Source organism: Salarias fasciatus (genome assembly GCF_902148845.1).
Source record: "Salarias fasciatus chromosome 7 unlocalized genomic scaffold, fSalaFa1.1 super_scaffold_4, whole genome shotgun sequence".
In the NCBI taxonomy this organism is placed as follows: Eukaryota; Metazoa; Chordata; class Actinopteri; order Blenniiformes; family Blenniidae; genus Salarias; species Salarias fasciatus.
The window spans coordinates 3,883,081-3,903,717 of record NW_021941229.1 but is presented as its reverse complement, the minus strand read 5'-3'; the positions used below and the strand labels follow the sequence as shown (position 1 = coordinate 3,903,717).

Sequence of the window (20,637 nt, the reverse complement as noted above, 5' to 3'; positions counted from 1 at the left end):
TCTTGCATTATTGGCCAAAATGATTAATCCAGGTGTGTCTTGTTGCAGCAGTCTAAACCAGACACACCTGGATTAATCAGTTTGGCCAATAATGCAAGACAGGAAATGAATGTGCACAGCTATTTTCAGGAAGTAGTGAAGCTGTGAAAATACCCCATTCTGTCTTTGAACGGATACTTCCTGCTCATAAATCACTTTTGATCTGAAAAATATTTTTTAAAAAACTCTCCCCTAAAAAAAAACTTTCAACTCTTTTCATTTGAACACCATCTGTGTTTTTCTGTGTTAATTTCCTACTTCATTGATTTATATAATCAGCAGATCTGCATAATTTTGTGAAAGTTTACAAAATGAGATGAACACTGAAGTATGAATGGGCCCAATACTGAACCCTGAGGGACTCCATGAAACAGGCTCGGTTTCAGGAACAGTTGCTTCACAATAAAGTGAACTTTTAAACTGAGTCCTGCGTCAATGATCCATCGATTATTAATCAGAGAGTGGTTGATTGGCTCTGTTTGGGGCTTCGGGGCAGTCCCGCCCCTGGTCTGGGGCTCTGGAGCTCTGGAGCTCCCTCCGGGGTGGAGACTCCCCGGCTGCAGAGATCCGCCCCCCTCCTCCCGGAGCGGAGCCGCGCAGCAGCGCAGCGGGCCGGCAGACTGTGGAGTCCCGAGCCGGAGAGAGGGGGGGCAATCTCCGGTCTCCGGTCTCCGGCTCCGTGCGCCGCTCGCCGGCGCGAGGATGGACCGAAGCCCGCGGTCTGCGCTCGGACTCCGGACATGGATCTCACCTCGGCGCGCGCACACGCAGGTATGTGTCCGTCCCCTCACCTCTGCGCGCGTGCATGCGGGAGATCCTGGCACATTTGGGGTGGATGCACAGCAGGGTGGAGGCATCGGGGCTGCTCGCACTTGTTGAGTGATGTGGAACAGCTGCTGCTTCTGCCACTGATCAATACATCCCGGATCGATGGATCGATGATGGATGATGGATGGATGATGGATGGATGACGGGAGGAGGGACGGATACTGCAGCATCATGGTCAGATTCATCCCTGCTGTCAACTTTGCAGCCCTCCAGGTGACTGATCTTGAGATCCAGACAGTGATGATCTTCTTATTGTGATTTCTAAAAAAACAGATTACAGTTTAAAATGTGATTATACTTAAAGCATGGAGAACATGCAAACTCCAAAAAGACATGCCAGGACAGATTTTAGCAACTTTAAACATTTTAGTTATTTTAACTTCTTTAGATATTTTGACCAGTTTTTGGTCAGTTTTCATGTTCTCTGGTGGTTTCACCAGTTTTTGTGGATTATTTTCGTGTATTTACTGAGATAAAAGTCCTTAGAATGATAGAATCAGATTTTTTAATGAGAAGAATGTTGACCATATCTTTCCAGACTGTAAATTTAACCTTATGAATTGTTTTAACTTAGGCAGCATACATCAATATAACCCGAATATACCACCAGTGACCACTAGATGTCACTGCATGACCACAGAAAGCTGCTACAGCATTGGAAATCCCTCCACTGACTGACAGAGCAGCAGACATGACTGTAAAAATGGAAAGCATCCAGTCAGGATTCAAGGCAAACACAGAAAAGAGAAAGCAGCAGAAAGAGTTCAGCGTGAGAAACTGTTTAAAAGGTGGCTAATTTTGAACAAAAAAAAAATCTGAGGAACAAATTCACAGAAGGTTCTGGAAGGATTATCAGTACTTACATCTGGATTATCTATGTTTACATCTGGATTATCAGCATTTATGTCTCGATTATCAACATTTACATCTGTACATGGAGAATTAATGGGTTTCTTTCTGTTAATGAAGCAGTTTTTGACCAATCGGATATTCTGAATTCTGTGGTGAAAGGTGCAGGGCTTCTGAGAGGGCAGACTCATTCATTTCTGCTCACGTTGGAGAACAGACTCCACCTTCTGCTGTCGTCCCCGGATGTCCTGCACCACCAGTCCCGCTCGCTGAAACGTTTCCTGCCAGAGGCCCGGAGAAATGAGGATTTTTATCACGACTGCTCAGCTCCGGCTCCGGCCTGCAGCTCCTGTAACGCTGCACCTTCTGCGGCCATGTCCAGGTTCTGCAGACAGACGGAGCTTATTTTGATTTTATCCCACAGAAAACGTCATTTAATCTGACTCCCGTGTCTCAGTTAGATGAGATAAGCAACAGTTCCTGCCTTTCACTGCAGGAAATAGATGCTTGAGGTGTTTGATTCACAGACTTGATGCTCTTCAGTTCCACCAGAGATGCTTGGATAAAGATTATAACCGTCCTTTGCTTAATGAATAATTGACAGTGCTGAGAAAAAACGGGCAGAGGAATCCAAATAAAGCCTTTTCTGGAGCCTGTGTTCACAGCAGGCTGTCAGTCTTTACAGTGTTTTCATTTAGTGCTCAGAGGGATGCAGGAACAGAGTCTCCAGATGCTGCTGAGAGCTGAAGGTCAAAGCACGGAGTTCCCCTCCCGGCGTTTGCTCCACCTCATCACTGAGCTTCCCGCCTCCAGCGTGGACGCTCTGCCGCTCTGAACTCCACTGCAGTCAGCAGTTATCCTCATTAGAAACTTTACGGTCGGAGGAGACGTTTCTGCCGCTCTGTGCTGATCAGTTCCACCTGGAGCCTCAAAGCTTGGTCAAAAGTGCAGAAATGTCAGGTTTTATCTTCAAAACTGCATCTTAGTTTGCATTTATAAAGTTTAATGACAGTTTTTTTTTCAATCTGTTTTGGATATTTCAAGTTGTTTTTCATTGATTTTGATAAAGTTGTGTTACGTTCTAACAGTTTCAAGATGTTTTATTTTATTTACACTAAAACTGAAGTGACACAGTTTAAAAGGCCCGAGAGAAGAACTGAGCTGTAGGTGGCCCCGGAACCAGGACTGGAGGAGGACTGGCTGAGGATGGCGATGAGGATGAGGATGAGGATGAGGACTGGACAGTTTTAGACATTTATCTGGATCATTTGTTCATGTCTGTGATGATTCGGTTCTTTGAGCCTGACTTGATTAATCACAGTAATAAATGTGGGTCAGATTTTTTTTCTATTTGAAAGTGAAATCCTGCTTTTTAAGGAGATATTAATAAGAGGGAATGAGTCTCTCATGAGGGGAGTTGATGCTGAGGTAACATTTGGACCTGTTATCCTCTAACAGGCTGAACAGACGTGGTGTTTCGGTGTTTTGGCTGCTGATCCGTCCTCTTTCCGTTCTCAGAGGATCCCAACATCCAAACATCCAGCGGCCTCGGGTCCTGAGAGTGCATTTTAAAAAACAATCACTGCTTCCAGAAATAGAAACAGGGGGAAAGATAATGAAAGTGAAAAAGATCAATACCCTCAGAAAGGTGAGCGCGGGACAGCAGCGGTTCACCCGAGGACAGCAGACGGCGTTTAACATTCAGCCGTCATCGTCTGCTGTCATCTCCACGGAGGGCGGCCGGCTCAGAAAAATATACATCCTAACAACCTGGAGTCCCTCCACAATCTGAATTTAACACGTCTGGTGTTCGTCCCAGATGTAATAACAGACCTGTGGAGGCGTCAGCCTCGCAGCCGCAGACTGACCTTGGAAAGGTCCTGTACGGTTCCTGCATGGTGGGAATCATCCTCCTCGCACAGTCACCTTCCTTTTACTGTAGCGGTGAGATTAGAATAGCAACGTGTCGGACGGGGTTGGATTTTACAGTCCCAGTGTGTGTAATTAACAAACACCTCTTCAAGCTGTTATCCTGTGATCATTAAACAGCGCTACGGGCAAGACTCTGACTCAAACCCACAGCCTGAAGCAAATTAACAGGATGAATTTTGTGTGTGTGTGTGTGTGTGTGTGTGTGTGTGTGTGTGTGTGTGTGTGTGTGTGTGTGTCCAGACTCTAAGGTCCTGATGCAGGGTCTGGGTCGGACTGTGAACAGGATGCCACGACGCTCCCTGTGGGAGCTGCAGAGCCACCGCCGCCCCGGCCCCACCTCCTCCACCCTGGTGCCCTCCACCCTGGTCCCCTCCACCCCGGTCCCCTCCACCCCGGTCCCCTCCACCCCGGTCCCCTCCACCCTGGTCCCCTCCACCCTGGTCTCCTCCACCCTGGTCCCCTCCACCCTGCTCTCCTCCTGGAGGATGGAGGGAGAGAACTTCACCTCTGCTCTCTCCTCTCTGCTCTACTCTGCCGGTGGACACTTCATCGCCCTCTCCTCCTCCTCCTCCTCCTCCTCCTCGTCCGACTCGCCCGTCGCCACCATGTCTCTGGAGCAGAAGACCACCTTCGCCCTGGTCATCTTCCTCTTCGTCTTCCTCCTCATCCTCATCGTGAGATGCTTCCGCATCCTGCTGGACCCGTACCGCAGCATGCCCACCTCCACCTGGGCTGACGGCCTGGACGGGCTGGAGAAGGGCCAGTTCGACTACACACTGGCCTGACGCTCCTCACACACACACACACACACACACACACACACACACACACCACACACACACACACACACACACACTCCTCACTGCCTCCAGATGTGGGCGGGGTCACGTTTGTACACAGGACGATCCAGACATTCCCACTGACTGCTGCTTTTTGTCTCAATGCATTTACAAACTGTGACCATCAGTCACTCACTGGAACAATCTGACTTTCCATCAGTGCACACTGCCCTATGTGTGTGTGAGTGTGTGTGTGTGTGTGTGTGTGTGTACCTGAATATTATCATAGTTTTTTTAATTTATTTTCAAACCTTTTTTTTTTCTATCTAAAATTTGTTGTCATGGAAACATTAGAATATTTCAAATTTTGAATCAGTGGAGTCCTGAAGTCCTCCTAACCCCAAATCTAATCCTAATCCCAACCTTTACCCAGTAACAGGAAAATCCTCCCTGACTGACCGAGGAGATAAAGTAACTCTGTGTCCTGTGCTGCATCGACTGTGGTAGATTTAGTTTATAATAGAAATATAAATGTCTTCCTAGCAACATGTGTTGGATGTCTGTTGTAGATGATATTCTGTAGAGGAGCTCTGAGGCACAGTGTGGAGACGAAACCTGGACAAATGTCCCCCGAGGACGAATCCGTGTGGCAGAAAACGCAGACAAATCAACGCCACAGCTACAAACTGTCTGTTCCAGGGTGAGGAAATGTCTTGACCCATAAATCCAGTCATACAATATAAAGGGTTGCGCTAGCAGTGATGAGCTTCCTGAAGCTAGCCACCTAGCTTACCGCATGGACACTGCTATCACCGTCGCTAGCTTATCAAGTAAGCTAGGTGGCTAAATGCTATCTAGCACCTGCTGCAGTTTGGTTTCTGCACTGAGTGGGTTTACGTGGGACTTTTAATTCCTCTTTAACTCTGAATAAAAGTTAATTCTGCTTTAAAGTGAGTACGAAAGCACCTGATTCTGAATAAAATGTGTAAATTAACTCAATTCTGAATAAATTTACCAATTTATTCTCATACTGTAGTGGAATTATCTGTATATTTGACATGTAAACTCTCTGTTCTGCTTTAACTTTATTCTGCGGGTGCTCGTTCACATGATGCAATTTTCCAAAATGGCGGCCTGTAGCAAAGCTTCAACTCGTCTGGAGACGACTTATTTGACGGAGTGTTCGAAGTAACGGATATCATGGAAAGAGCAGATGAACAGAAGCATAACAATGTGGACCTTTTCAGAGCTGAGGCATTAAATTCAATCGAGAAAGAGAGAAAAGTCTCCAGCACCAGGGTTCGTTTACTTCTGGTAGATACAGGTACGTCACATCAGCCCCCTGTCCAATCAGAATGCTCCGCAGCCCCTAGCATTAAAGAGGATTAATCCTTCGCTTTTCCCATGAAAACATGAAAGAGAATTAATGTAATTGTGAATTTATTAATTTGGAGTAAAGTCATTGTGAATCAGACACTGTGGAACTGTGGCCGCTGACAGCGGCTGTGTAAACTCACGGTCAACAGCTTGTAACAGTGACCGAGGAGGGCGGGGCTTAGCCAGAGGTCAACTGGAAGGTTGCAGGTTGGACTCCCCATCTCCCTCTGCTCACGTTTTGAAGTGTGCTTGAGCAAGACACTGAAACCCAAACTGCGACTTGCACGGCAGAGGCCTCCGTTGGTTTGTGAGTGTGTGTGTGTGTGTGTGTGTGTGTGCGTGCGTGCGTGTGTGTGTGTGTGTGTGTGTGTGTGTGTGTGTGTGTGTGTGTGTGTGTGTGTGTGTATGTGTGTGAGGGTGTGTGTGAAGTGAGAGAATGGGACTGAAAGTGTCAGGCACTTTGCGGACGTGAATTCCATTAACCGCCCTGCAACACGGCGGCGAAGCCAAACGCTCCCGATGAAGACCAAAGAAGTGCCGACCGGCCTGGAGCCCTCTGGGAGTCTCCATCATGGAGCGCAGACCCAGACTGCTGCTCTGCCGCCTCAGCGGACAGCGGCGGCGTGAGCGGCGGCGTGAGCGGCGGCGTGAGCGTCGCCGTGCAGACGGCGGGCGGACTGCGCCGTGGCTCCTTCTTGTCACGATACCTCGCTGTCTTAACCTCCTGCTGGCTGTCTCTGCCCTCCTGGATCCTATTTACATGTTTTAAGCTGCCAAATGTTCGAGCTTAAAGAGTGATTTAAGACTAAAGCCACTTTATGAGTCAGCGCGAGTCACCGGACGGAGCCTGGAGCGGCGCTCCAGCCGGGTCCTGCAGATGGACTTCATGTTGCTTTAATGCGGGAGTTGACAGCACACACATGTTCCCAGTGTTTTTATACCACAGGCAGTTCAATAAAGAAGGAAAAGGTTGAACCAAAATGTGATGCTAACAGTAAATCCCTGAGGAGGTGGAGAGAAACACATCTAAATGAAGTGGGAACTTATTTGACTTTTTTTTTTTAATAGAAAATACTCCAAACTGGGAAATCGGAGTTTCCATAGTGGGAAATTGTCAGAAAGCACAAAACTTGTAGAGAGGACGGAGTTCAGAGGACAGCAGTGACAGCAGTAACGTGCTGCAGATTAGCTCCCGGGGTGCAGATTAATCCCTGCTGACAAACACTGCTCTGCCTCAACCCTTAATCCGGGAACTGATCGCCATCGGCGCCACATCTCTGCCAAAACCAACAGTAGAGTGACAATGACGTTTACAGACACGCCGTGGTCATAAATCTTTTCTTTATGAACCGTGGAGCACTGCCTCAGTGGAGTAAAGGATGTGACGACAAGCTTTTTCAGACATCCGCTGAGGATTATACCAACGTGGAACTATTCTGGAGCTGGAAATTTGGAAGATTGGGTTGTTATCTCTATCGATAAAGGCTCCAGATCGCAGCCTTGAGCTTTCCTTTCACTGCCAACCTTCCCAAAACTTTCCCTCCGATCCAGTTTGGCGTCGTGTTGTGAAGATGAGCGGAGAGAGGTGAAGAAGTCAGACTGGAGGAGGGTGTGAACCCGGCGGCGAGGGGAGACACAGCAGACCCCTCCTGCCAGATAATCCAGATTAATGGACGGACTCACGTGCTTTCAGTGCTGCTTTAAATGTTTCACAAAACTCTCAGACAGGTTCTGAGAATTGTTCTCCGTGTTTATAACACTGAAGGTGCAAACTTTCAACAGATCATCCCAGAAAACATTTTGAAAGTCAGTGTCAAGTTTACTCATGTAGCACCTTTAAAGAAGGCCTACGGCCATCCAGAAGGCTTGACAGTGTAATAAACACAACTCCAAACAGCTCAGATGAAACGGTGACGGACTGGCAGAAGCCTCACTGAGTCGCACAAATTCTGAACTCTATGGTCCCTCAGTTTTTTTTTTTTTTGTTTGTTTGTTTGTTTGTTTGTTTGTTTTTCTTCACCTCAATTGCAACACTGCATGTCAAGGCCACTGGAGAGAAAATAAAATGAAAGGAAGGAGAGAAAGACAGAAAATGTAAATGAAACAGTGTCAACAAAACGTGTCGAGCCGGTCCTTAATAACAAGCTGTCAAACTGAAACTAAAACCCATCAGCGGTCTGAAGAATGACAGGACGCTCTGCAAACCACTAAACACTAAATTATTTCACTGTAAACTCTTCTTCAGCTTTGAGGAGTTGACTTCCTGTAGAGCCTTGCTTCACTTTCTGCCTGATTTTGGGCCAAACTTGACCTTCGACCTCAGAGCTAATCCTCAATTTCCAAGCAGTGACTGTTGGGTGTGGGGTTTCACGCAGCTGGGAGTTTCTGGAGAGATGTCTGATTCATGTTTCCTCCGAGCGTTACTTCACTGCATGATGAGATAACGTTTGTTAATGACTCATTTTAAAATCACCTGTTTCAACAGTGAGAATAAAAATAAAAGCGCTTCTCGTACACTCCACCACTGCTCCACAGCTTTGCACCAGATGGCTGAATAATCTGTTTCTTCTTTCTGCTGGGACAAAAAGTCAGATTCCTTCAGTTTATCACCCCAATACAGACAAACAGTGTCACATTATGTTGTTAGAAAGGCTGAAATCTAATCCAAAAAGGAAGGAAACGAACGTGTTATGGTTCATTCTGAACAGGTTCTGCATCGTGCCCCTCAGTCTCCCTCCAGCCAGTCCTGTATTCTGGATCACACCAACATGTTACTGAGCGGCTGTGTCATAATCTTTCACACGTAGGATCTTATTGTAAGCTGATAATTAATTCTGGGTCTCTGGCTTGCCCAAATATATGGAGATCCAGAATCAATAGAAGGTATTGAATCCCATCTTGTTTTGTTTTCTGTAATGTTTTTGTTCAGCGGGAGAAAGCTGAGTGAAAACGGTGTTAACAGGCGTATTAACCCCCAGATATCTCATGGATTCAGACTCCCGATTCAAACCATAGCTTCTTCATATCTACTGAGGGACTGGAATTAAAAGTAAAGGTGTGTGGTTCTTGAAACATTCACCTGAAATCCTGAAAAACAGCCGTACAGGAGATCGTTCTGAAGCGGAAACCTGTAACAACGTATCGTCGGCGAACAAAGGAATCTTTTGTTCTCCTTTCATCCACTGACTCAGGGGCTCAATAAAGATAAAAAGAGGAGGCTAAACGGACGGTCCTGCCTCGTTCTGCATTCCAGTGGAAATGGGTTTGAAACTACTCCTCAATTTTAATTCTCAGACTATGAAGAAGAGTCTGTATTGTCTTATTAAAATAACAGTGAAAACCAAATTCTAATCAGAAAAGACCAATGAGATTTCATAAGATTTCTGTTCTGTAACTATTAACTTCCATTGTCTATCGTTTATACAGGTCTCATTCATCTTCAGTTGGTCTCATTCTTTTTGCTCAGCTGTCTTTGAATGAGAGATACAGTATATCCAGTTATCCTGCCTCCTCCTCGCACTGCTTTACATGCGTCTCACCATTCTCATTCTGTTCCTAAAACTCAGACTTATCGTTCTTAATTTGGTCCTTGAGGCTATAAAAGGTCCATAATCCCAATTCTGCAGTCGCCAAAGCTGTGAGAGTCCGTATGCAGGAGTGAAAAAACAACAATCAATCCTTGAATATACCAAAAGTGGATTAGAAAAATGTATCAAGTGTCTCTTCAAAGGATTAAACCACATTCCCTCAAAGATATAATCTTCCTCTGTGAGCTGATTGATCAATGTTTGTTGGTTTAAAGAGGTATTTTCAATGAGGCTTATCGGTGAAAGTTACTCTCCTGTCCCTTCGCTAGCTCACTGGATGTCGGTGTTTCTCTTTCGAAAAGCTTCCACATGTTGGTACTTGTGAAGGAAAAAAAAAACAGGAAAAACACACAGTCGTCTCTCATAAAAACTGCAGCGATTGTTTCTCCGCCCAGCTGCCCTTACCATACAGGAAATACACAGAAAAAAATGCACACAAGCAGTCAGGAAGCTGATAATATGATTTATTTTTGATATGGAAAAAGATGGACGGACTCAATTAAGGATGCAAAACAGCACGAAGGAAAAAGATCTGCCTTCTTCTGTGTGTTTCCCTGTGACTCTGGTGGTCTTCTGTGTGTGTGTGTGTGTGTGTGTGTGTGTGTGTGTGTGTGTGTGTGTGTGTGTGTACATTGAGAAAATCACATGTTTCAGTTTGTGTCTGGGAGTAAATGTGAATAAACTGAATGGTGCTTCTGTGGTTCCTGCTGGAGAGACTCTCAGCTTCACACACACCAGAGTTTATCTGTGTTGTCGCGCTGCAGTGAAGCAGAAACCAGAAGAGGAGTTATTTTAGGGAAAACTCATATATGAAATCATTATAAAATTAAAACTTGTCAATACTTCGTTCAGAAAAGTGAAGTACGGAGGTGAAACTGACTTTGGTAAGTCACTGCTACACGTACTCGAGGGTCCATGGTGAATAATCTGAAATGTCCCGAGTCTGGATCAGCATCAAGAGGACACCTGGACAAATGAGGACAGGGACATCTGGACGGGTCTCCAGTCCATCAAAGTGTAAACACAGAGACGGAAAGTTTAGAGCAGAACATGCAAACTCCACAGAGAAAGGCATGGCTGGTATTTGAATCCATGAGGCGAGCGCTAACCACCGCTTCACCGTATGGCGCCTCCGGGATGTTTGGCGGATCCTGACTGTTCCCATGAGAATGTTCCCTGAAAGGCTTCCTAGAACGGTTCCTCTTAAGTGAGAGAACTGGTTACAGATTGATCACATTTTACCATCACAGTGTTTAAAGTAGTGTGTTTTATGGCTGTTCCAATGGTCAATGTGTGGTGAGGGTTCAGGACAAGGAGCTCACGGAGCTGATGAACTTTAAACCGTGACTTCAGATAAATAGCTGAAGTGAACACAATGACACTGAAGGAGGTGTGTCTCTTACTCTACAGTCTGCTGATACAGTGTGTGTGTGTATATGATATTTTAGTGTGCACTCAGTTTTGTGTCAGTGATAATCACTGGTGATCTGAGATCTGTTTGTAGGTTTGTCAGATAAAAGAGAAAAGAAAGAACACAGGGCAGTTCTTCATGGCCGTTGTCATCTTGAGCATACTGCTGCAGATAGTGAAATTTAATTTGATTAATTTATCAGTCACAAGAAGAGAAATGTCTTTAAGTCTTTACCATGTGGATACACCGGAAGGCATGCAGACTGAGAAGAAACCAGCTACCAAGAGAAAACTCAAGTGCACATTTCTTCTATACATAAATTCAACTTTATTTATGTAGCACCAAATACAGGAGAAAAACCCAACAATTCCTCATGAGCAAGCATTAGTGACTGTAGAAGGATTGAAAATTAACAAAAGTGTCTTAAAGTACACAAACCAATCCAAACCATGTAAACTGTGTTTTGGGGTGTTTTTAGAAGTTTTGTGGTGTTTAAAGAGGTTTTCCTCTCTTTTGTTCTCTGTTCTGTAACAGCTAAACTTTTTAAAAATAATTCTTTTAATGAGAGATCATTCATTTTAAATATAGTTTTATAGTGTTTGTAGAGGTTTGGAGATATATAAAGAGGTTTTCAATTCTTTCTTTCTCTACTCTGTAACGGGTAAACTGAGTTTTGGGTGTTGCTATAAGTTTTTCTGGGTGTTAATTTATTAAAGATGTTTCGTTTTGAGAGGTTGAATGTGGGTTTTTTCGATGTCTATCTCTCTGTAAGGCGGAAAGGGTGTGTTTAGGATATTTTTCAAAGGCTTTAGGGTGTTTTTTGGTTGTTTTCAGAACTTCTTTTGGAGGCTTTTCCTCTTATTTTCCCTTTCTCTCTCTTCGCAGCAGGATAACGCTGAGTTTTGCGGTGTTTTTAGAGTTTTCCTGGGGTGTTTTCAGGGGTTATCCTCTCTTTCTTTCTCTTTCTCCTAACCGTCCGGCAGCTGCTTTCCGAGCCAAAATGGCGCCAGTACAAACACGACGACTCCCATTCAGACGGGACGTTACCGCGCTGTGAGGAAACACTCGTTATCTTCATCTGGACACCCGGCTCCCGCTCGCCGAATGATCCGCTTGGAAGCTTCATGGACCCCGCCCTTGGCGGCCTACGTCGGTTGCAAACACAAACACACCCCAAGTTAAAGTTGAAAGAACGCATTGCGTCGAGCCACGCCATTGGCTGCCTGCCGGCCACGTCACGTCTCCAATGCCCGCCATGTTAGACCGGGCCCCTCTTTGATTCTTCCCGGGGAGCGTGCGGGAGCTGCGGGAACCGCGGTCCTTGTTAACACCGGTTCCATTGTGAATCCGCCTCGTTCAGCCGAAGCGTTTCGGACGGATTATTTTATACCAAACTGCTACAATGGCGACGGCGGCGGCCTCCCCTCCGCCCGGGCAGAGGAGCACGTGCAGCACCCCTCTGAGCCCCACCAGGATCACCCGGCTGCAGGAGAAGCAGCAGCTCCGGGACCTCAACGACCGCCTGGCCGTCTACATCGACAAGGTCCGCAGCCTGGAGTCGGAGAACAGCGTGCTGCACCTGCAGATCAGCGAGAAGGAGGAGGTGCGGAGCCGCGAGGTGACCGGGCTCAAGGCGCTCTATGAGACGGAGCTGGCGGACGCGCGGAGGAGTCTGGACGACTCCTCCAAGGAGCGGGCCTGGCTGCAGATCGAGCTGGGCAAGATCAAGTCCGAGCACGAGCAGCTGCTGCTCAGGTGAGCCTCTAATCCCGGCACCGGAGCGGCCCGGGTCCGGGTCCGGGGAGCACCCGGGTCCTGCACGGTTCACACTCACTTTGATTTTCGAGCCACTTCTTGCAGCTTCACGCACGTAATTCCGCCTTCACGCGTCATTCAGAGCGACCTATTGCACATTATCCACTTTATTCATCCCACCGAGCCTCAGCTCTGTTTCCATTATAAACGGGCGATGCTATTGCTATTGTTTGACCTACAGGAAGGAAAAAAAAATACAATTATAACAGATCATGTTGGATGATAATCTTTTTATAATGTACATCTATCGGAAATAAACCGTTTTTTTAAAATGTACTTTCACTTCCTGTAATAATCCAGGATGTGTGTAAATATAAATTGCGCGTGGAAGTGTTCGAATTTAACCCTTTATTGGACGGATGACCATATATGGTCACTTCCGCTGCTTTGTTTTTTTTTAAACTCGTTGACGACCATCTCTGTTTGGAGGAAAAACATTGATATTTTCTTTGTTTTGATTTATCAGGGATGAGAGAACTGGACGTTTAAAGCCTTTTAAGGGCATTCAGGGAGAGTTTTTATCCAGTTGACTTGTTTCACTGTAAGATATAAAACACTTTAAACAGTGAATGATCAATAATTTAGAAGCTCCACCTGGTTCCGCTGCTGCATTCCGCTCACTGATGTCTGACAGTCCCACTAAAATTTGAGGAATTTACACTTTAATTTTTTTTTTTTCTGGTCCTTTTGGGCCCTCTCACTGGCTGGCTCTGGCCCACGGGCCTTATGTTTGGCCCCTCTGACTTAGAGCAGCTGCTTGCAGCTGTTGACCTGGAGAAAAAACACACAGGAGAGTTTCTAAGTTGTTTGGATAATAATGGCAAAATAAAAAGTTTGTCTATTTTTACCACCACAAACTCAAAACTATTTTCACTGTTCTGTAATCTACAATTTTTAATGAATGATGAGAGCAGCTTCTTAATCCCACCGGGTCGTAAAGAATAATCCCACAGTCCGGCAGGCATGTGTTGGTGTGAGGAGTCAGCTGTGTGTGTGTGTGTGTGTGTGTTGAACAAAGTAGTGTGTGTGTAACACAGCTGGTAACAGCAGTTGGCGTTCATTGATCCACGTGGTCCTGATGGTTTTTACCACAGTGTGGGCTGATTGATCTGGACACACACAAACCCACACCGGCAGGACGTTTGGGCGCCGTTCACACGTCAACAAGAACCGGTGAAAATGCTGAACTCCGGTGGCGTTTCGGGCGTCCGTTTCCACGGTGGTGGTGGTCGGAGCCTCTTCGTGGTGGAACTTTTTCTGAGATGCTCCGACTCCACTCCCGAGCGCTGCTGCTGTGCATGGGCTCCACCCACGCCGTGGTAAATTAATCTGCTCCTGCACGATAACCAAACATGGCGGCTTCTGTAGTGGCACGACTCCCAGTGTTTTATCATCTGTTTTAGTTTTACAGTTAAGATTCCCCCCAGTAGCATCCAACTCATCATCTGTTCATTCAAATGCTGAGTAGTTTATGCTTTATTGTTCTGTTTGTGTGATTTTAACACAAAAATAACCAACAGCACCACCGTGTGGCCTGGCATGGTAACTACACATACGTAAACTCGAAACTCTCTGAAACAAAAAGGTGTTTTCACTTGAAATGCCATCTAAACTGGGTGCCAGTCCCTTGCTAACCACACGCACGACATGCGGTCTCACACACTAATCAGCCACACACACACACACACACACACACACACACACACACACACACACACACACACACACACCTACAGGACATTCCGTCACGCGCTAACCGCACACTCTGTGGAATGAATTAGCAGGAAGTTTAGTTTTGAACACTCAGATACTGAGGCTGAGTTTCGATCACCGCCAGCTATGAAAGTAAAGCTTAAGGTGAAACTCTGAGACTAAGCTGTGGTCGTTTCAGTGTCTGAGGAGCGGTGAAGCTCTTTCTCTCTATGACTGTTAATTTGGACCATCAGGATCTTGTGCTCCGAGTCGTCTCACGTGAGTTTCTGTCTGATGGCTCTGTGTGGAGGGCAGGCCGCTGAACTCCCAACTCCCGATTTCTCAGTAAACCGAGAGACGAGACATACCGCTCCACATTCCGATCATAGTTTGTCCACTTTAGCTGCAGTTCCACCCAGCCGCCGTAATCCAGAGGCACACCATGAGAAAACAAGGCCCAGTGTCCCACCGCTCCTCCGGCCGGACCCACTCTGATGCCTCCATTGTTCCCCGGCAGCCCGGAAGCGCGCGTCCGCCGTGGCTTCCACGGGGAAATCTCCCGTTAATTCTGTAAAATGAACACCAGCAGTCTGTGGCCTTTATGATTGACGATTTTTCCACCAAACGTAATTTTGCCTGGAGCCTCAAAACACGTTTAACTTTTAAAACGAGCCGAATGCGTCTTCTGAAGTTTCCTCTTCACTGAAGTTTTGAAGCAAGCAGAAAGTGTGTTTTATGAAGTTTCAATCCCAGGTTAGGATGGAGGACGGTTTATTTCATTCCCTGCTGTTTCCTAACTCGATTCCAGCAGTTATATCCTTCTTTTTCAGCATTTTTTACACTTCAGAGTAGAAATAATTGATCCCAGATGGAAATTCCTCTCAGCATTGCTCCACACTGAAGGTTTAATATGAAATTAGACTCTAAAACGTGCATCGGGTTTAACTGGGACTGGGCCTTCTCTCCCCTTCAGCTACAACAAGAAGGACTCGGAGGCGGCGGCGGCCCAGACCCGCCTCCGGGACCTGGAGGCTCAGCTCAACTCCAAGGAGGCCCTGCTGGCCACGGCGCTGTCCGAGAACCGCGGCCTGGAGGCCACGCTGGCCGAGCTGCGGGAGCAGCTGCAGGAGGTAGGAGCCGGGCGGGCGGCGGCCATGACACCTACGCCACAGGCTGCCGTCTAAACACTGCTCTGTGTGTGTGTGTGTGTGTGTCGCAGCTGGACTCGGGTCTGAGTCAGGCCAAGAAGCAGCTTTCCGACGAGATGCTGCTGCGCGTCGACCTGGAGAACCGCTGCCAGAGTCTGTCGGAGGACATGGACTTCCGCAAGAGCATGCACGAAGAGGTGAGGCGCGTTTGGGGGCGGGGCTTAGCCGGCGCTCAGTTCGGCGTGTGAAGCTGCAGTCTGGTTCCTCGCTCAGTTCGTCTCCGGGTTTTTGAGGTTAGAGGTCAAAATGACCCTTCAGCTTCAACGACTCTTCATTTTTGATATTTTGTATCAAAGAAGCAAAACTTTAAAAATACAATGTTTCATTTTTACAGAACATCTGGCGCTGCAGTTAATCCTTCCTTTAATTTTATTTCCCTTTTTTGGTTTCACACTCAAAAACATTCATGTGGTCGATGCTCAGGAGAACCAGGAAGCTCCCTGGAAAATCAAGAACCAGCAAAAATATGTTCTGAATTAAAAAAAAGTCAAAGCTTATAGACCGCAGACGAGTCAGTATTTAAACATTTCTGCCATTTAAATGAAGAAGACTGAGACTTTATGGGTTTGACATGTTCTCATTTGGACTTTGAGAGAATGACGGCCTGATCTTCACACATGTGGTGAAGGTGTTGAGTCAAGAGCAGCCTGTGGTTCTCTGGAGTCCCTGCTCGGACACCAGGGGGCAGCAGCGAGGCTTTACCCCACAGCAGCTGAGGGTCAGACTGAAAAGTGTTCTGCTGTCTTCAGGAGAAAAAGTATTTAACAAAACACTGAAGTAATTGGTTCATGAAGTGGTTAGGGTTTCTTGGAGTGACTGGATTCCTCAGTGGCTTTATTTGCCTGCTGGCTCATCTCGCCGCTGCGCTCTGCTCTGCTCCGCCCTGCAGGAGGTGAAGGAGGCCCGGCAGCGCTACGAGACCCGCCTGGTGGAGGTCGACTCCGGGCGCAAGGAGGAGTACGAGTTCAAGCTGACCCAGGCCCTGGCCGAGATGAGGGCCCAGAACGAGGAGCAGATCAAGATCTACAAGGACAACATGGAGGGCACCTACGCAACCAAGGTACACACACACACACACACACACACACACACACACACACACACACACACACCTCACGTGCCCGTTTCATTTCATCCTTCCTGCGATGTCAGGAAGTGACTGAGTGAGTTCACTTCTTCTTTCTGAGCGCAGTGTGAAGTAGATGCCTTGAACTCAGAGGGTGTGTGTGTGTGTGTTTGTGTGTCTGTCCGTGTATGTGTGTGTGTATGTGTGTGTGTGTGTGTGTGTCTCCAGCTGGAGGACCTGCACCGCCTCTCGGAGATGAACGGAGCGTCGGCCAACCTGGCCCGGGAGGAGCTGAGAGAGTCGGCGCTGAGGATCGAGAGTCTGAGCTCGCAGCTGTCCGCCATGCAGAAGGAGGTCAGCGCTCCGCTCCTCTTCCTCCTTCACCCTCCTCTTCCTCCTCCTGCTTTAGTCAGAACACACAGACTGATCTGAACTCTGTTGAAGACTCCAGGTTGACCTCAGGAGATTCAGGAAGTCTAGTTTGATGTTTGACTGACAGAAAAGTCCCGACTGTGTCAACAGCTTCCTGTTGACTCTTGATTGCAGCGTGGACCTGTTACCTCTGAGTGTTTACTGAGTGTGTGTGTGCGTGTTCAGACCCGCGGCTGGCGTGACCGCATCTCGGAGCTGGAGGCGGCGCTGGCCCAGGAGAAGGACTCCAGCCGGAAGCAGCTGGCGGAGAAGGAGCGGGAGGTGATGGAGATCCAGAACAAGATGCTGCAGCAGCTGAGCGAGTACGAGCAGCTGCTGGACGTCAAGCTGGCGCTGGACATGGAGATCAACGCCTACCGCAAGCTGCTGGAGGGCGAGGAGGAGAGGTCAGGAGGGGAGGAGGAGGGGGCGGGGGAGGGGTGGGGGCGTCCGGGTCCCGGGTCTCACCGCTGCTCCCGGTCCCGTCCCGCAGGCTCAAGCTGTCCCCCAGTCCGTCCTCCCGGGTGACGGTGTCCCGGGCCTCGTCCAGCAGCCGCAGCTTGCGCACCACCCAGGGGAAGAGGAAGCGCGTGGACGTGGAGGAGCAGGAGGCCAGCAGCTCGGTGTCCATCGCCCACACCGCCTCGGCCACCGGGCCCGTCAGCGTGGACGAGATCGACACCGACGGGAAGTTCATCTGCCTCCACAACAGCGGGGACGAGGTGAGGCGCCGGGCCGGCCCGCGGGGGGCGCCGGGGAGCCCACCGGGCGCCCTGTGACGGCCGTGTCTCTCTCTGTCCAGGACCAGGCCATGGTGGGGTACGAGCTCGTCAAAACCATCGGCGGCGCTTCGGCCACGTACAAGTTCACTCCCAAGTATGTCCTGAAGGCCGGGCAGAAGGTCCTGGTGAGTCCTCCTCCTCCTCCTCCTCCTCCTCCTCCTCCTCCTCCTCCTCCTCCTCCTCCTCCCCCTCCCCCCTCCCTCCCTCCCTCCCTCCGTCCGCGGTGGAGCAGCGGTTCACCGTCCCTGCCGTTGCAGATCTGGGCGTCTGACGCCGGCGTGAGCTCCAAGCCGCCGTCGGACCTGGTGTGGAAGAGCCAGACGGCCTGGCGCTCCGGGGAGGACGTGCACGTGGCGCTGGTCAACCCTCAGGGAGAGGTGAGTGCACACATGCACGCACACACACACACACACACATGCACACACCCAGAACACACACACACCTGCTTAACGCTCTGTGTGTGTGTGTGTGTCAGGAGGTGGCATCCAGAACCACCACCTATAAGACAACAATAGAAGAGGAACAGGAGGAAGAGGAGGAGGAAGACAACGGCGTGGAGGCCATCGAGGAAGACGTGCTCCACCAGCAGGTGAGGCTTCGGCTCGCCACACACACACACACACACACACACACACAGAGTCAACGTCCTGCCTCTGACCCTCCCCCTGTGTGTGTGTGTGTGTGTGTGTGTTCTCCAGGACCCTCGCGCCGCTAAGAGAGGCTGCCTCATCATGTGATGTACCTGACTCAACCAGACACCTCCACCCCCCCCCCTCCCCCTCGTCTGAGCCCAGCCAGTCTGCTGCCAACTGTAATACTAGAACTATTTTTCTATCTTTTGTAGTGTTTCTGTTTGATTTGGTTTTTTAATGAGATGTGTCGCAGATCCTTTTTGTTTTTTGTTTTTTTTACCAGCCGTGGCTGAACGCCGAGCTCCGGCTCCGGCTCCGGCCGCGTCTTTAAACCACAAACAGTACTCCGAATTATTTTATCGTACCGCCGACCTGCTCTTCTTAGGCCTTTAAAATCAGAATGAAGCCACTTCCTGTTTCAACTTAGCTCCGACTCTACTGTACCAGGTGAAAATCAGGAGACGGGACGTGATTGATGACTTCCTCTCGGCTGTCTGGACCTTCTGAAGCATAATGTCATTAAATGAGACGGGGCCCCTGTGTGCGCTGGCATGTGATTGTATTGACCGGAGTGCCAGCAGCCGGACGGCCGCACGGCGGCCTTCAGCGCGACGGGGTGCAGCACATGTGAAGTGTCGAGTGTATTCTTAACTTTTATATTTGAAGTGTTTCAGTACTTTGTGTTGGTGTGTGTTACTATGCATGCGATGTTTGTAGCCCGTAGACGAATGAATAAACCTTCATTCTATTCTGATTGTGGTCGGATTTTTTTGTTTTTTCTTCCATTCTCAGCAGAACATTTCATCTTCAGACGTTCTGTCTAAACGTGTTTCTCCGTCCAGTAGAGAACGTCTCTGACGTCTGTTCAGAGCGAACGCTGCTCTGATTTGACCTCTGCTGGATGGAAGCATGTCGACTTCCTGAGGAGCGGAAAGAGGAAGTGTTCAGGAAGGGAGGGAGGGAGCGGCGGACCCAGACTCCGCCGCTCCAAGAAATGATGTGTGTAGCAGCGAGTAAAACTAATATTTTAATAAAGTTCCAGCTGAGTCAACACTCCTGGACAGCTCGCCGTTCTCTGGGTTGACTAAATCAAAACTAGCTGGTTATCAGGTCAGCAACTCAACCCAGGACTGCATCAGTGGGGGGAAAGGGGGCGGAGCTTGCAGTCTGACCAGTTACAAACCCTGCAGAGTATCGATCTCCAGAAATATGAAGAATTGAAGGCTGCTGGTTCAGAGTTCAGATTTTCTCGTGAGCACATTTCCAGTTAAACTGAAGTATTTGTTCATCAGTTCTTCCTCCAGTCAGGGGTCAGATGGGGGTTAACCTGATCCTCCTGCAGTCCTTCAGCTGAGCAGGAGGTGGCGCTGCAGCTCAGCAGAGGGGGAGCGTCAGTTTACACCTGAAAGACTGAGGATATAGAGACCCGCACTTTGTGTTGCAACATGGAGCCAGTTTCACTGCAGGGGAGGTGTAAAGTTTTCCCAACCTGTTCCTCCAGCTCGCTCCTGAGCGGCCGCTCCCCTGCTCGCTCCCGCAGGATTCCTCGGCTCGCGTTCACCTCGGCCTGTCAGAAACCCTGCTGTCCTGCCCTGTTCTGTCTTCTATTGTCTTCCAGGTGTGAACAGGCGCTCGGCCTCAGAGCACACTGCAGTACTTCACTGTGCTGAGAGAGAGAACATGCAAACTCCACACACCACAAGGCCTGGACCAAACAGCAGACTGAACAAGTTTATTTAAACTGTTGTCTTGTCTGACATTTATGACATTTTTTAAGGACATAAAATCAAAGTTTTATAAAATCCTTGTGGAAACTGAAGGACACCGATTATCGTTATCTTTATTATCATTATTACTGTGAGACGTCCATGTCAAACGTGGAGTTAGAGGTGATGAGATGGTCTGCTAAATGTCACCATGGTTCAGTGAGATACAGAGATAACGACGCTTCAGTCACCTCTGCTGCGTCACCCAGATTACTGAAGAGCCTCATTTGGGGCCTTAAAGCAGACATTTCACTGCTGAGCAGCAGCTTGTCCTTCTGCGGTGACTTATCGTTTCTATTCGTTTGTCAACAGTAAAGATGAGGAAGTTTTAAAACCCAGAAAGAACTCGATCTCCTCTGGAATCCCTCTGCAGCACATCTGATCGTATGATTACTTAACACTGTTTAAAAAGCACAGAAATGTCGATTTTCACACATTTTAATGAGTCTGGCATAAAAGGCTA

At 48.2% G+C, this 20,637-nt stretch overlaps 2 protein-coding genes across 2 annotated transcripts; both read left to right on the top strand.

Moving 5' to 3' along the window:
* The first annotated feature begins 4,193 nt into the window (after positions 1–4,193).
* ctxn3 (cortexin 3) lies at positions 4,194–4,433 on the top strand. Its single transcript, XM_030085242.1, has one exon. The coding sequence runs from the start codon at positions 4,254–4,256 to the stop codon at positions 4,431–4,433; it is 180 nt and encodes a 59-aa protein (XP_029941102.1). The 5' UTR covers positions 4,194–4,253.
* Positions 4,434–12,045: 7,612 nt separating this feature from the next.
* Positions 12,046–19,164, top strand: lmnb1 (lamin B1). The gene is made up of 11 exons (XM_030085243.1): positions 12,046–12,557; positions 15,283–15,439; positions 15,529–15,654; positions 16,407–16,577; positions 16,812–16,937; positions 17,181–17,401; positions 17,488–17,716; positions 17,797–17,901; positions 18,034–18,153; positions 18,252–18,365; positions 18,475–19,164. The coding sequence occupies exons 1-11, from the start codon at positions 12,205–12,207 to the stop codon at positions 18,511–18,513; spliced, it is 1,761 nt and encodes a 586-aa protein (XP_029941103.1). The 5' UTR covers positions 12,046–12,204; the 3' UTR covers positions 18,514–19,164.
* Positions 19,165–20,637: the final 1,473 nt, after the last annotated feature.

Excerpts from the sequence above, each read along its gene's own strand:
- lmnb1 (XM_030085243.1), top strand. The coding sequence starts at position 12,205 with ATGGCGACGGCGGCGGCCTCCCCTCCGCCCGGGCAGAGGAGCACGTGC. Across the intron at positions 16,578-16,811 it reads AGGGCACCTACGCAACCAAG|CTGGAGGACCTGCACCGCCT; the intron begins GTACACACACAC and ends GTGTGTCTCCAG. Across the intron at positions 16,938-17,180 it reads TGTCCGCCATGCAGAAGGAG|ACCCGCGGCTGGCGTGACCG; the intron begins GTCAGCGCTCCG and ends GTGCGTGTTCAG.
- ctxn3 (XM_030085242.1), top strand. The coding sequence starts at position 4,254 with ATGTCTCTGGAGCAGAAGACCACCTTCGCCCTGGTCATCTTCCTCTTC.